The following is a 14,066-nucleotide window of genomic DNA, read 5'->3' as shown; positions in this document are numbered from 1 at the left end:
TGGGAGCAACTTTACCATTCAGGATCTGCTAAGTTGGAGCTCCACCTTAGCAGCAGCTTGTCCAGCCCCAGACAAAGCATCTGACCTTGTTCTTGCTATGAATTTTCTTGAGGCCTTGCATGATTTTTAAAACTATGGTAGCTTATTGCAAGAAATATATATAAAAACACAGCAGCACCAGTCTGAAAATTTGAGCTAGGTTTTAAGGGGTCAAGGTCTCCTCAACAGCTTCCATTTTTCCGGTCACAGGCAGTCTTTAGCTTTACTTTAAAGAACCATTCCAGAAATGGAAAGTTTTTGTCTAATTGGTGCTCACAGGCTTCACAGCTGCCATAAGGCTGAGAGACATAAAGATGGTGCAGATTAAGTGTTGTTACATGTCTCACATCCACAAACCAGTATTGTGGGTCTTAAAATTGATTCCTCCAACTGAGGGCTGCCATAGGCTGCTAAGATTCCTGTTTGTGGGCTTTGTAATTTCCCCATGCCAAAACCAGATCATGGGGACGTTGCCTGGTACTGGGCCTACACACTTATAATGTCTCCTGAACCCATTTTAGTTTCCCCAGCCACAGCTCTGCACATTTGAAAGGCAAAGTTAATGTTTTCAAGATAATGTTTTCAAGTTAATCTAGAGATCTTTATTTACATAACTGATCACAAGATAATGAATTTGTACAAAAAAAGTTTCCTTTTGTTCATTAAAAAAATATAATGGAAGAAAACTCTGCCTCTGGATATTGTTCTGCGCAAATGACAGATTGTTGACATTCCTGGGCAATTCTGCTCTCTGGCAAAGGAGTGCTTCTTATCAAGTGCTCTGATGTACAAGTGCCTGAGGGCTTGTTCACAAGGGAAAATCCAGTAGCATTATTCATACCTCTTCACTGCAGAATATGAGTACCCACATGGGAGCTCAGCAGGGGTATAATTATTTTGCCCTAGAAAAGTCCAAAGTACCTTTATATAATTTTTCCCCAAAAGAGTCAGCAATGGCACAGGTAATGCAATGGCCCAGAGGAAATGCATTTGGGGACATCAGGAAGGACTGCTTTATACAAAAGCAACTCTTTCCTTGTGTGACAGCACATGTCCCTGTTCGAGATCCCCTCTTTTTTTTTTTTTTTTCCCACACAAAATGCTCTATATCTACTGTAAAAACTCACCTCATTTGACAGAGAAACTAAAACAAACACCATGCATGTACTTATTCACACCCACCCACCCATTTTTTTAATTATTGATCGAGTTTTGCTGCACTTACACTTTTCTTCTGTCAGTGCATCCTCTGAGCAGCACCCTCAGACAGATGCTATCTGAGCAGCGACTGCAGCCCAGAAGGATGTGCTGTATGCTGATGGAGAGGGGCAGTGCTTCCTCCGGAGAACAAGCAAGAACAGAATCCATGTAAAGCAATTTAACATTTTAGAGGGTTTCATCAGGACGTGCTGCACCTGCAGCTATGAACTTCATTTGCATAGCAGAAAAGCAATCTCTGTGCTGTAAAATCCAGGGTTAGGAGGGCGGCAGAGAGATGGGGTGTGGCCTGTGCAGGATGCGCTGCCCTTTGTGCCTACCCTGGCCCTTGCAGCTCCCGCTGGGTGACCCTCAGCAGGTGGTAGAGCTCCGAGAGGGATTTCAGAGCCCCCTGGTGCCCCGTGGCACCCGCGAGCCCCGGCTGAGCACACTCCTGCACGGCTTGCTGCAGCTGCAGCTGCAGGGGCAGGGAGACCAGCGCTCCTCTGAGACTGGGGGAAAACCAGCGGCGGAATATCTTGTCACAAATGACCTGGGGAAAGGAAAAAGAGCGGTGTCACAGACATATTTTATGAAAAATCCTTTCATTAGGTTCTTTTCTCCTGAGAAATTTCAGCTTCTCCATGTTTTGCTGCTTTGCAATGTGATTTGGAGAATTGTTTACCCAGCATGTGAAATTCTTTTTAATTGATGACCAATGACAGCTGTGTCAAGGCTGTGAGCAGTCACAAGATTTTATCATTCCTTTCTATTCCTTGCTAGCCTTCTGATGAAATCCTTTCTTCTATTCTTTCAGTATAGTTTTAATATAATATATAGCATAAAAAAATAAATCAGCCTTCTGAAACATGAAGTCAAGATTCTCATCTCTTCCCATGTCAGGATTGCCTGCAAATTCAGCAGAGCAGATCGTTGTGTTTCAGGAGCTACCACTAATGCCCTGCTGCTTCCCTGGGACTGCAGCAAAATGTCATCTGAATCCAAAGTGCCTCTAGCCATTCAAAGAGGAAGGTATTGGAAAGGAGCATCCATAAAGGCAATGCTCTAGCTAAGGGATGGCCCTTCTCAGGCTGCTCCTGCACTTCACACATCTTAGGAGTGGCTGGGGGAGCTGGGTTGTTTAGTCTAGGAAAGAGGATGCTGAGGGAGGACCTTATAGTCCTCTATAAGTACCTGAAAGGAGGTTGGAGCCAGGTGAGGATCAGCCTCTGCGCCCAAGTGACAAGCAATACAAGGGGAAATGGCTCAAGTTGTGCCAGGGGAGGTTTAGACTGGATATTAGGAAAAAATTCTTTACCAAAATGGTTGTCAAGCACTGGAACAAGCTGCCCAGGGAATTAGATGAGTCACTATCCCTGGAATATTTAAAAGACATGGAGGTGTGACACTAGAGGTGTGATCTGTTGGTGTGCCTGGAAGTGTTGGGTTAATGGTTGGACTTGTTGATCTTAAAGGTGTTTTCCAACCTAAATAATCCTATGATTCTGCATAACGAGTGCTGAGGGTGAGAGGGTGGGAGAAGCAGGCAAAAGGCCAACAAGCTGCAGCCCCCCCAGCCTGTTTTGTCAGTGCCTCCCACCAACACAAGGTGGGTGAGCTGTAAGACACCTCATCCCAAAGCCAAGAACCCCATGGACATCCCTTTCCAGTACACCCAGACGCCGCATCTCTAGAGTGGAGAATCACAACCACTGCTTACACTTGGACAGCCTCAACTTCCACAGAACCATAGCATCACCAAGGTTGGAAAAGACTTTTAAGATCATTGAGTCCAAGTGTCAATGCAGCACTGCCAAGTCCATCACTAAACCATGTCCCTAGTGACACATCTACAAGTTTTTTGAACACTTAGGGACAGTGGTTACATCATTTCCCTTGGAAGCCTGTTCCGATGCTTGACCATTCTTACAGGAATTTTTCCTCATATTCAACCTAAACCGTCCCTGGTGCAATTTGGTGTCATTTTGTCTTGTCCTGCTACTTGTTACTTGGGAGAAAAGATGCACCTCACTGCATTCTCCTTTCAGGTAGTTACCAAAACCATAAGATGTCCCTGAGCCTCCTTTTTTTCCAGCCTAAACATCTCCAGCTCCCTCTCCTTGTGCTCCAGACCCTTCATCACTCCATTGCCCTCTCTGGACATTCTCCAGAACCTCAATGTCTTTCCTCCATTGCCCTCTCTGGACATTCTCCAGAACCTCAATGTCTTTCTTGAAGTGAGGGGCCCAGAAATGAACACAGGATTTGAAGTGCAACTCAAGAATGTGAGTTTACTGTCAGTGGAGACAGAAGTGCTAATCCCCTGCCCCTGCTTACTCTGCTCTCCTGTCTGTGGCACTGGGCTAACACCCAGAAAACCATGACAAATAAACACTATATAGAGAGAATATAAAGATCTGTTTATGTGCCCCAAAACAAGATTTCTGAACAGGACACTTAGGTGGACATGTTTAAAAACTGACTGTCTTCATCTCAGGGTCTCCTTGTACATCCCATGCATTTTATAGTCAGTGTGATTTTAAAAGGAATGGATGCATAAAACAGCTGTGTTTACTCACTTGCAAGTTGTTATTGGCTCTCTGTGCTCCACATTTTCTGATTTTCAGATTGCATTTTGAAAAGCAATCAAAGAAATTACAATCTTCGTCTCCTGTGCACTTCTGTTCCAGGATGTCTCTCATTTTGGGTTCAAAAAAGGCCATATCCACATCAATGGCCACCACCTGTGAATCAAAACATCCCATCAGATCTGGCCCAGCACAGCCTCTGGGACAGGGCTGAGCAGGCATTCTTTGCTGCTGGCTTTGGGAAATGCTGTGCTAAGAGCATCTGCTGGCGGGGAACCGGGATCACAGGGGCTTCATTTCACTTAACTGAGCCACACTAACCTTATAAACACCACTTTTTTAACAAAAACCAATAAAAGCCAATGCTTATGACACCAGGAATGGAAAAATTATTTGTGAATGTGCACACCTGGGGTCAATTGGACTGATTCACCTTAAAGTGGACCTATCCAATCTGAGGATGGATTTACTTGCTGGTGCAGCAGATGCAGATGGCACCTCAACCTCTCAATTACATGATGGTGCACAATTACCCATGGGCCAGACAGTGTCATTTAGAACTCAGCATTCAGACTAAACCCCTGACTTTGCCACTGTGGAGAGGAGCAGTGGGATGTGCAAGGACAGCTGCACCTGGTACAGCTCCTGCAAACCTATCCTTGCATTCTACGGGTTTGAGTCTGTTCAGCTGCAGGAGGAGATCCCTGACTTTGGTGAAAGCTGGGTCTGGCTTTGTGCAGTCTTCTTTGCTATGGTTTGACACATTTATTGTGCACAGTTCTTGTTCTTATGGTGCAGAAATACGTCCTGTAACAGAGTCCAGCCAGAAGCTGGTCACAGCAGAAAAACCCTGAGTGAAAGCGGTCAGTCCCTTTCCTCCCCTGGCAGGAGGCTCTCAGACACAGCACAAAGTGTTGGCAGAACTGCTGCCCATGCTGGGGGTGAGACCTCTCTGGAAAGGCTGTGGGCTCAGTTTCTGCCAATGCCACCTTACCCCTGAATGCTTCACTTAAAGAAATCACAGCAATAAAGAGGGAAAGAAAGAAAGAAATCCAGCTGCCTGATGTGAGCCAAGCTGTGGGTAACCACAGGGAAGGAAGCCTGTCTCCAACATCAGGGATGTGCAGCCAGCAAATGTTCACAGCTGCATTTCACACTTGACAGTCAGGATCAGGGATGTTTTCTCTCAGCATCTGACACACATTTTCATAGAGGAAAAGGTCAGGGACCTGGGCAAAGTAGAGTTACTTGGGCTCAAATGATAGTTTTATTTTTCAGATTCGACCTCCCACGTAACAGGAGAAGACGAACAATGTGACTGGAACAGCAACTGGATCAACCCCAGGAACTAAAGATGTCTGGTTTGGTAGAAGGCCAAATAAACCTTCCACAGGCAAAATAAAGAACATAGTCTAATCTTCATTTTGTTCTACTCCTTTTTCCATAGGGAAAAAATCTTACAGAGATGAGGCTTATCTTAAAAACATAAGTATTTTTAAGCATTTTGGAGAGCTCTATAATGATGATGTAGCCTAAGGAATTTTACATGTTTGGACAGGCAAATTTGTTTTGTTTTGGATTTTTTTTTTTTTTTTTTTGTTCTTTACTTCCTAAAGCTTTCTGTGGTTTTGCTGTTCAGTTCTTTGGAGAAGAGACAGTGAGAGAAGTGCAGGGTTTCCCCAGTTCCAGAATCACTGTTCCACTTCCCAGGTGGGGTGTTTGCCAGCACATTTGACAATCGTATCCAGTGCTCCACTAGGAAAAGCAGCCCTGGTTCCCAAATACTGGCTGCCAAAGGGTTCAATGTCTTCACTGAAATTCATCTGTTACAAAAATGTGTAGGCATCCAGCTAGAGCCTGTGGAGACACATCTAGCTGACACTTTGCCTATAAACAGCTACATTTTGGTGAGATTTGCTATGATCATAGCTGATGAAAAAAGGAAATACAGGAAGGACCCAACTTGGCTCATGACCTGATTTAAAGTCATGTTTAATGTGCTGTGATCTTTTCAGTTTTCTCTCAATTATTGGTAAAAGAGGAAGCTCTCCCAGAGTATTGTGGATTCATCCAAACCTCCTTCTAACTTTGTACCTTATGTAGCTCCATGGCAGCTTAAATTTCTCCTGGATGATCTACCAGACAGCTCCTTGCTTTGCAGCAGGAGAGCACATGAAGGCTGGAGGCTTATCCCCACCACATGAAAATAATCCTCAAAGTAAAACCATTGCATTCCAAGCACATTTCTTTGGGCATTAGAAGTCTCATTACTCAAATAAGGAATAGTGGTACAATTGTGAGGTTTTTCTATGATCCCATACAAGAAACCAGCAAGTGAAAAAGCTGCTTAAAACAAACAGAAGAGACAAAAAGAGGCTGCATTGCGGTGTTCCCATTCTGGAACTGGTTGGTCACTGGAACATCCTGGCAAAGCAAGCCTCACCAAAAGGACTCAGAAGAGAGGACACATCCGGTATTCATCCCCTTTCCCTAAATGGAATCTATTTTCCTGTAAGTAGGTTGTGAAACAGATGCTCTGGCCTGTGCTCAGCCACAGGCAGCTACAGCCCTGAGTAACTGAGGAAGATGGGCAAAGCCTGCCTTGAGGAATTCCTGCTTTGCCTAAGTAGTGCTACAGCTTGCTTCGGTTTCTTGCTGTATCTCCTCGCCCATTCCATGCTCAACTGCTGTATTGCACCTGAATAAACAATGGGAGGGGAGGGAAGGGTGAAGGAGAAACACTCTAATTGCTCCTAATGGCTCTATGTTTAGGTTTTTGTTTGTCTAGTACTCTGAAGATACAAGTGTTACATTAACACTCAGTGAGTACTAAAAATAAAGTCCCTGAAAATGCTTTATATTCACTCAGAGTGCAGAAACACCACTGATGACACCGCAAATTTGGGGCCTAAATTCAAACACTCACTGCACGGTACCTCCAATCTGTAGGCAAAATTCCAACCAAAACCAGAGGAATTTCTGTCCACAGACTGAATGTGAGCTGCACTACTACTTAGAAAATATACACAGCTATCAGGTCTGAGTTACAGCTGCACCATGAGAAGTCAAAGAATGACAGTAGTAGGGAGTTTCATGTTGCTGTCCTTGCATAGTTTCCAGACCAGGTAAACTGACCATCAAAGCACAAATATGTGTTTGGATGTGGGGAGTTCCCCTTGTGTCAGACCATGAATTCAGCCTTAGCTTTCAAATTCATACAGTTTTTTCATTTCAGCATCACTACCAGAAATATGACTCAAATTACAGCTTCATTTAGAGCTTTTGAAATCCCCTTGTCTCCAGGAGGCATCCCTCACCACATCCAAGGGACCTTGCACCGGTGCCTTTGAAGAAGTGAAACAAAACAGAAGCGAGCAAGAAGTTTTCAAAATAAGCAGCAGGATTTAGTGCTCCAAAAATGTGACTGTACACATTACAAAGAGGAAAAGCAGCAGAGAATCTCCCTTGATGCTTGTAAATTCATTGGCTTTGCAAAAACTTAGCCAAAAGCTGTGCGAGGAGGGAAGTGTCATTTTTACACAGCCACCTTCAGACTAGAATTTGACCTCAAGTTCCTGGAACACCACCCCAAAGGTCCAACTTACCGTGAGATCGTGCCTGATAGCGAAGTTTTCTGGTTTGATGTCGCACAGGTGAAGGCGGTGAGAGAAATCGTTATCAAAGTGCTGCACCATGTCCAGAAAGCTGAGAGCAATGTCAATGATGGCTCTCACCCTACTCCTGTGGCCACTAAGGGAGGGGCCCATCACGTTTTCCAAGGGAAAAAGAGTTTTGTGCCAGGCATGTCCAGCTGTGAGATACTCCACAGCATAAAAGTGTCCACAAGAGCCAATAATTCGTAGCACATGTTTGCTGAAGTCCTGCAGCAAACTGAAGTAGATATATTCTTCCTGCTGGAGCAAGGACCACATGCTGGCCACCTGTGCTTTCCAACGTGGTCCCTTCTTCCTTGTCCACAGGGGCCCCATGGTATTGTTAGACAGTTCTAGCCCCAGGGCATTTTTGACCTCCAAAGCTACCATAAGCAGAAGCTCTGTTTCGGGGATATCCTGTGTTTCCACCTCCTCTAGCATACTGAGGTGCTGGTAGCTTGAAAAGCTTTCTTTTTTGGATTTCAGTATGATGGGCTGGCCTCTCCAATCAGCCTGGATGACCTTCTTACCTCTGTCATAGTACAGGCAGTGTTTGTACACCAGCTTCTGTGCCACACACAGGTCTTCACAGAGGTCCCCAGTCAGGGCTCCGCTGCTGTAGTCGAGGCACTGGAGTGAAAGAGCAGAATATTCATAGCAGAACCATACCCCTACAGACCATGCAGAAGAAAGACAAATAATGAGCAACAGTCCTAAGCTTGAGAGGATTGCAGCACTCATGGAACTGCAAACACACACCTACAACCATTGGGCTGTTCAATGGTTTTTCAGAAGTCTCTAGAGATCTATTACCAGGGGAGTTTTGCTTCAAAACAGGGATTATGGGGATGGTAGAGGGCAAGCTTTTCAGGGGCAAGGAAAGGGACTGGATGACCCGTCAATCTGAAACATTTTACACGTATGAGTTCAGTGGGACAAACTCTAAACACTTGGGCTGGGCTGTGTATGATTATGGGTTGTAACATTTTAAGGCACAGAGCAATGCAGCACTTCTCTGGAAGGTTCAGGGCAGCATAACTTAGATATCACCACAAAAACTAAAGGAAAACCCATGTGCAGCTGGATTTCTGGGACATTCCAGAGCTCTGCATACTTCAGCCTTGCACTCAACATACCCTGAAGAAGCTGTAATAACCTCCTCCTGTATCACCAGGAAACACAGGTTTCATTCAATGAGCTTTGGACCAAGAACTTTCAGAATTTTTGAGTATGTAAATGCTGCAGAACACAATGACTCTCCAGGGTTTATATGCAGTTATCAGAAGTGACATTTTAATATTAATTGCTTCAGTATTTAATTTTTTATTAACTGGAAAGAAATCAGTCTTTGGAAACAAGGGAACTGCTGCTTGATAGTTAAGTGGTCAATGAAAATTAGTGCAAAAACTGCAAGGATTCCCTCACCAGTTCGTCTCAAGCCAGAATAATTTCTGTAATATCAGTTCCAAAAGTGGAGGCAGTTGATGTATTCCTGTGGTCATCCAGCAGTGCAGCTGTAGGGACTGCTTTGGGTCCCTCAGTAGAGGGGATGATCAGAGGTCTGTGGTGAAAGGGGAATAGAGGGGGTGGTATAGAAAGCCAAACATCTGTGAGGCAGCTTGACAGTGTCATCCACCTCCATTGCTTTCTGGCATTTGAACCTTCACTTAAACAAACTGGCAGGTCCCCCCTGCACGTGCAGAACTCGCAGTGGTCGCCTGAGCCCCACCTCATTTGTGACTGCCTGTTACACGAGGAACGTGATCGTAGCATTCCAGCAATGTATTTTCTTGGGACAGTCCCTGAGGTGTGCACATCAGAGGAATATGTTCTGATGCCAAGCAATGTTTAGAGTCCAGCCTTAAACAACACACCAGGGAACGGGTGGAGGATCAAGTCCAAAATCCAAGAATGGTGATCAGTTGACAGAAACAGCTCCCTGAGGGCAGTTCAGAGAGACATAAAATTTATTTATATTCTGATGTTCCCACAGCCCAAGTGGGAATGTTCAGTGCCAGCAAGGAGAGTCAGGTAGGCAAACTCTTGCATGAGTGACTGGACACTGTGTCCTTGCATGGACACACACATCTGCATTCTCATCCACACCAGGATGACTAAAGAGACTCACTGAGACTTCTGAGACTCACTCAGACTCAGATCTGCAGACTACAGAGCATGCAGATCAATGTTCTTGCTCTTGAAAATTTACTCCTACTAATGTAATACAATTTTACTCTACCTTTTCAAGTAGGAAATGTAGTTTTCTTGACAAAAGTAGGTTAGCAGTTCTTGCCATCTGGAGCTCTAAGCAATTTTAGAAAGAAAATTACAAACAGAAGGAATTTTTCGGGGTTTCTTTGGATTGTAAGTATAAGCGCATTTAAAACTCTATTGACAGACCACAATCTAATTCTCTTCTTGTACAGTAAGAGAAGATAGAACTTAGTCATGTAATTGGGTTCACATGGGTGGACACTTGCGCCTGTGGACAATTTTACTGTGGTTCACTCTTAGAGGGTTCACATGCATGGACTTCTGGCATCCAAAAGAACACATGACCTGTAGCCAAACATGTCAAGGCACAGCTTATTTTCCTGTGTTGACATCGCGTCATTCTAAATGGCATTAGTGAAAAAAAGTATTTGTGGAAAAAGCAGAGTCAAATTTCACAGGCAGAGGAGACAGGTCCTTTTTGAACCTGGTTGCTATTTAGGACTTTTCCGCTGTTTTTTCAGTTGACGCTACAAATATTTGATTACTAACCTAGCATCTGACAAACAGTGTTGGAATAATATTTTTCTTACAATGAATTTGTGCAGAGTTTTGCAAACTGGGATCTGTGAAAGACGACTTGACCAAAGAGCTCGTGTCCTCACAGTGATGAAACACAGATCAGCCTTCCAGAAGTGCATTCTCAGCTGGTCACAAAGGCAAGCAAGGCTTTCAAAAAGACTTCCTCAAGGAAGCAATCAAGAAGATTGAACCATTTCCTATCAACCCTTTAGGCACAGCTTGCACTGGTAGTTCATCTTGTAGCAATTATTTGACCCTTACATCCATTCTAAACACACAGTTTTACAGGACAGTCTTCCATCATATTGGCATGGCTTGTACTGTTGTGCTCCCCAGCATACTAGCTTGCATTTTATAGTATTAAAACACAAATTTGGTGGACTGAAAGCATTTAACCAGGTAATACGGATTACCCTGCCATGACACAATGGACCATTTATTATTTACCAACACAGGAAGTTTTCCACTAACTTCAGACTTCACTATACAAGATTGTCCATCATTCTGCTGATAAAAGGAAGAATCAATTCTCCAAAGAAATATTTCAGAACTGGTCCTCCAACCTAACTGCCATCCCTGTCGTAATGACTAAGTTTGAGATCCGTTGATGAGACAGTTTTAAATTGACCTAGTGATCGACCTTTGAAAGCCACAGATTCTTTGTTCAGTGCCAGATACTTAAAACTAAAATATGAAAGTGCTACTAAGCCAAAAGCCTTATAAAGAAGCAGCTGTACTACACAAAAATGCACACACAAGCACAGCTTGGACTCATTCATATGTATCTTATTAAAATTGGCTACATAATTTTTAATGTCTTCAGTGGACTTAACAAGATAAGTTTAAAAAGCTGGGTTTCAATGAATGCGAAAGCTTAAATTAATGTAAGCCTTGCTAAGGATGTAAATAAATTTAAATAACTCACTGTACCACCATCAGTGTCCTGATGTTTTGCCTAGTTAGCTACTAGTTCTGTGTAAATGCAATACAGAGCCAGGTTTGGAAGGCATCAGAATTAATTGATTTCTCCAGGGGGAACAGAAATTGATTGCTATGGCTTAGTGTGTTCAGTGTGAATGAAGATGAGACTGGCATTAGGAAAGAGCAAAGGGAGAGCTTTTTCTGAGAGTAAAAGTTGGTCTCTGCAAATTGCCCAGTGCTATTTCAGCCTTCTCAGTGCAGTACACAGCTGCACAGATGTATGTCTTACTCAGAATAAGGAAATAAAACTTTCAGAAATGCCACTTGAAAGGGCATTTGCACCCACCTCCTTAAAATATTTCATCTCCTACTGAGAGATGACTAGTAAAATAGTTTTTCTTAGAAGTTTACTTTTGCTTAATGGAAGGTGTGAGACTCAAGCTATCAGGTTATTTGTTTCATGGATCAGTTGCACTTTCTGAAACTGTGAAGCTCCTGCTAAGTTCAGAAAATGTAGAAAAACATATTTTGGGGTGGATGAAGAGGAGTTCATTTTCTAATTACTCCACTAGAATGACAAGCCCTTTCTAACATCATCTGGGAAAACTGTTGCTTACAAACCTTCACGATACTACTGATGATTCACCTACTCACAGACAAGCACAGCGATCTCAGCTACTCTTCCTCTGCAAGGAGGGTCTGAACCTGAGCTGTCTCAGTGATGGAGACAACTTCCCAAGCTTGCGACTGAAATCTGATCCCTGGGCTTTTGAAGCCTTGCGTGACGCTTTCCAAACTGAAGAACAGCAACAAGTCTCTGTTCATCTGTTTATTGGTGACTGCCATGGTAAGGACCTGGATGTCCCTGAGCTTGGCAGCTCCGTGCACCTCCGTATACCTCCGTATACCTCCGTATCTCCCGAGCACGTAAGGAAGAGGCAGGAATCATTCCCACAGCTGCAAACCTGAGCTCAGCCCTACTTCCATCAGGCTCCTGAGGAACTGAAACTGGAACTCACTGCCATTAAACACATGCTGCCAGGACCGCTGCCTACACTTGCTTTTCCTTTATTATACAGAATTAAGGAAAATCAGATTTTGCTTGCTTGCAGTGATAGATTATTCAATTCCCACTAGGATTCCTCCTTTCCCACCTAACCACTGGCACTACAGATACCTGACTAAGAAACAAAATTGAACTAAAAGCATTAACCCACGCTGCTCCTCTTCTCAAAGTGTTTCCTACACAATCCTAATTATTCATTATTCATTATTCATTATTATTTTTAAGGGAAACTTTAATGAATATTCGCAAATCCTTTCTTGAATTTTAACCACATCTTACACACCAGCCCCCATCAGACCATAAAGGAAGCGATACAAGCTGCCTGGCACTTCTCAAAGAGGACTTTTGAACAAACAGCTTTTCGGCTAAAAACAAACAAAAAACCCCCAAACACCCGGAGGAAGGCTTTGCTCCTCTTCGGAGCATTCGGCTCAGGCAGCGCACCCGCATCCCACGCCCGGGAGCCGGGCGGCCGCCTGCACCTGACCTCGCCCCGGGAAGGGAGGCAGGGAGGGAGGGAAGGAGAGAGGGAGGGAGGGAAGGAGGTAGGGAGGCAGGGAGGGAGGCAGGCAGACAGGGAGGCAGGGAAGGAAGGAAGGAGGTAGGGAGGCAGGGAAGGAGGGAAGGAGGTAGGGAGGCAGGGAAGGAGGCAGAGAGGGAGGGAAAGGAGGTAGGGAGGCAGGGAGGTAGGGAAGGAGGCAGCCGCCCGCCCGTGCGCACCGGGGTCTCCGGCGATGCGGCACCTCCGGCGGCCGGAGCCGGGCAGGGCGCCCCGAGAGCAGCCCCGACGGACCGAGCGCCCGCTCGTCCTGCCGGGCAGCCTCCGGGAGATGCCCCGCGTCCCGCCGGGGTACGTACCAGCCTGGCCAGGATGCGGTGGCTTTTCTCGTCCGTGCAGCTCTCGGAGAAGACGCTCCTGTGGAGGAGGAACAGCGCAGCGCTCACCAGCACCCAGCAGGCAGCCCAGAGGAGGAGCAGCAGCAGGGCGCATCGCCGCCAGATTTTGAGCCGCAGCCGCTTGAAGCCCGGGATGCCCCTCATCGCTGGGCTGGGGCTGCGCCGGGCTCCGGCGGCCGCTGCAGCCGCGGCGGCCCCGAGCGAGGGCGGCGGGGCCGGGGGAGCCGCGCTGCGCCCCCCGCACGCCCGTCCCACCCCGCCGGGCTGCCCCGGCCCCGGCCGCTCCCGCCCCCTGCCCGGGCCGGGGCTGCCCCTGCGGAGCCCCGAGCGCCCCTTTTGAATTTAAGCCACGTAGTTCCGCCGGCTTTTGTCTGCGCTCCCCGGTGCCAAGCGGCCCCTGCAGCCACTTGGCGGCTGCTGCCCGCGCCCCCCGCCTCTCCTCCGCGAGTTTCTCACCCGAGAATAAAGGGAGTTTGAAGGGTGATGAATGCTGCTCTGGGAACCCTTTGCAAGAGGCAGCCTGGAGACGGACAGGTCCCTCTGGTGAAAGCTTCGTGTCCCGACAAATGGGAAAAGGAATAAAAAGTTGTCATTTATTCTGGAGTAACTTCTCAGTTTTATCCTCCCGGAGCTAATGGAGGGAGAGAGAGAAGCGGCTCAGACGCCCTTTCAGTAACGCAGCCCCCAGCGCCCCCATGGTGGGTCGCCCCTTGGCTGCCCCAGCCGCAGTGGCGGGGTGCAGGCTGGCCCCTGCCCGCATCCCCGGGTCTGCCTCACTCGGGAGCGACACTGGGGACACGCTGCCAAAACAGGCAGGCTGTGACTGGGTCCCAGGATGCTGGGCTGGACAGATTGCCTCCCTGCCCTCTCGTTGTCTCCCTGTAGCTGCGTCCCTGTTATGGTGCGGTCAGC

The 14,066-nt window shown here is 46.2% G+C and overlaps 1 protein-coding gene across 1 annotated transcript; it reads right to left on the bottom strand.

The window, feature by feature from the left end:
- Positions 1 to 818: 818 nt before the first annotated feature.
- Positions 819 to 13,298, bottom strand: DIPK1C (divergent protein kinase domain 1C). Its single transcript, XM_058817679.1, has 4 exons — positions 13,116 to 13,298; positions 7,430 to 8,107; positions 3,816 to 3,980; positions 819 to 1,789 (listed from the first exon to the last, which is right to left on the bottom strand). The coding sequence occupies exons 1-4, from the start codon at positions 13,296 to 13,298 to the stop codon at positions 1,574 to 1,576; spliced, it is 1,242 nt and encodes a 413-aa protein (XP_058673662.1). The 3' UTR covers positions 819 to 1,573.
- Positions 13,299 to 14,066: the final 768 nt, after the last annotated feature.

The sequence above is a fragment of the Ammospiza caudacuta genome, chromosome 1 (assembly GCF_027887145.1).
Source record: "Ammospiza caudacuta isolate bAmmCau1 chromosome 1, bAmmCau1.pri, whole genome shotgun sequence".
NCBI classification, from domain to species: Eukaryota; Metazoa; Chordata; class Aves; order Passeriformes; family Passerellidae; genus Ammospiza; species Ammospiza caudacuta.
The sequence above is the reverse complement of the archived record's forward strand: the minus strand, read 5'-3'. Positions and strand labels throughout refer to the sequence as shown.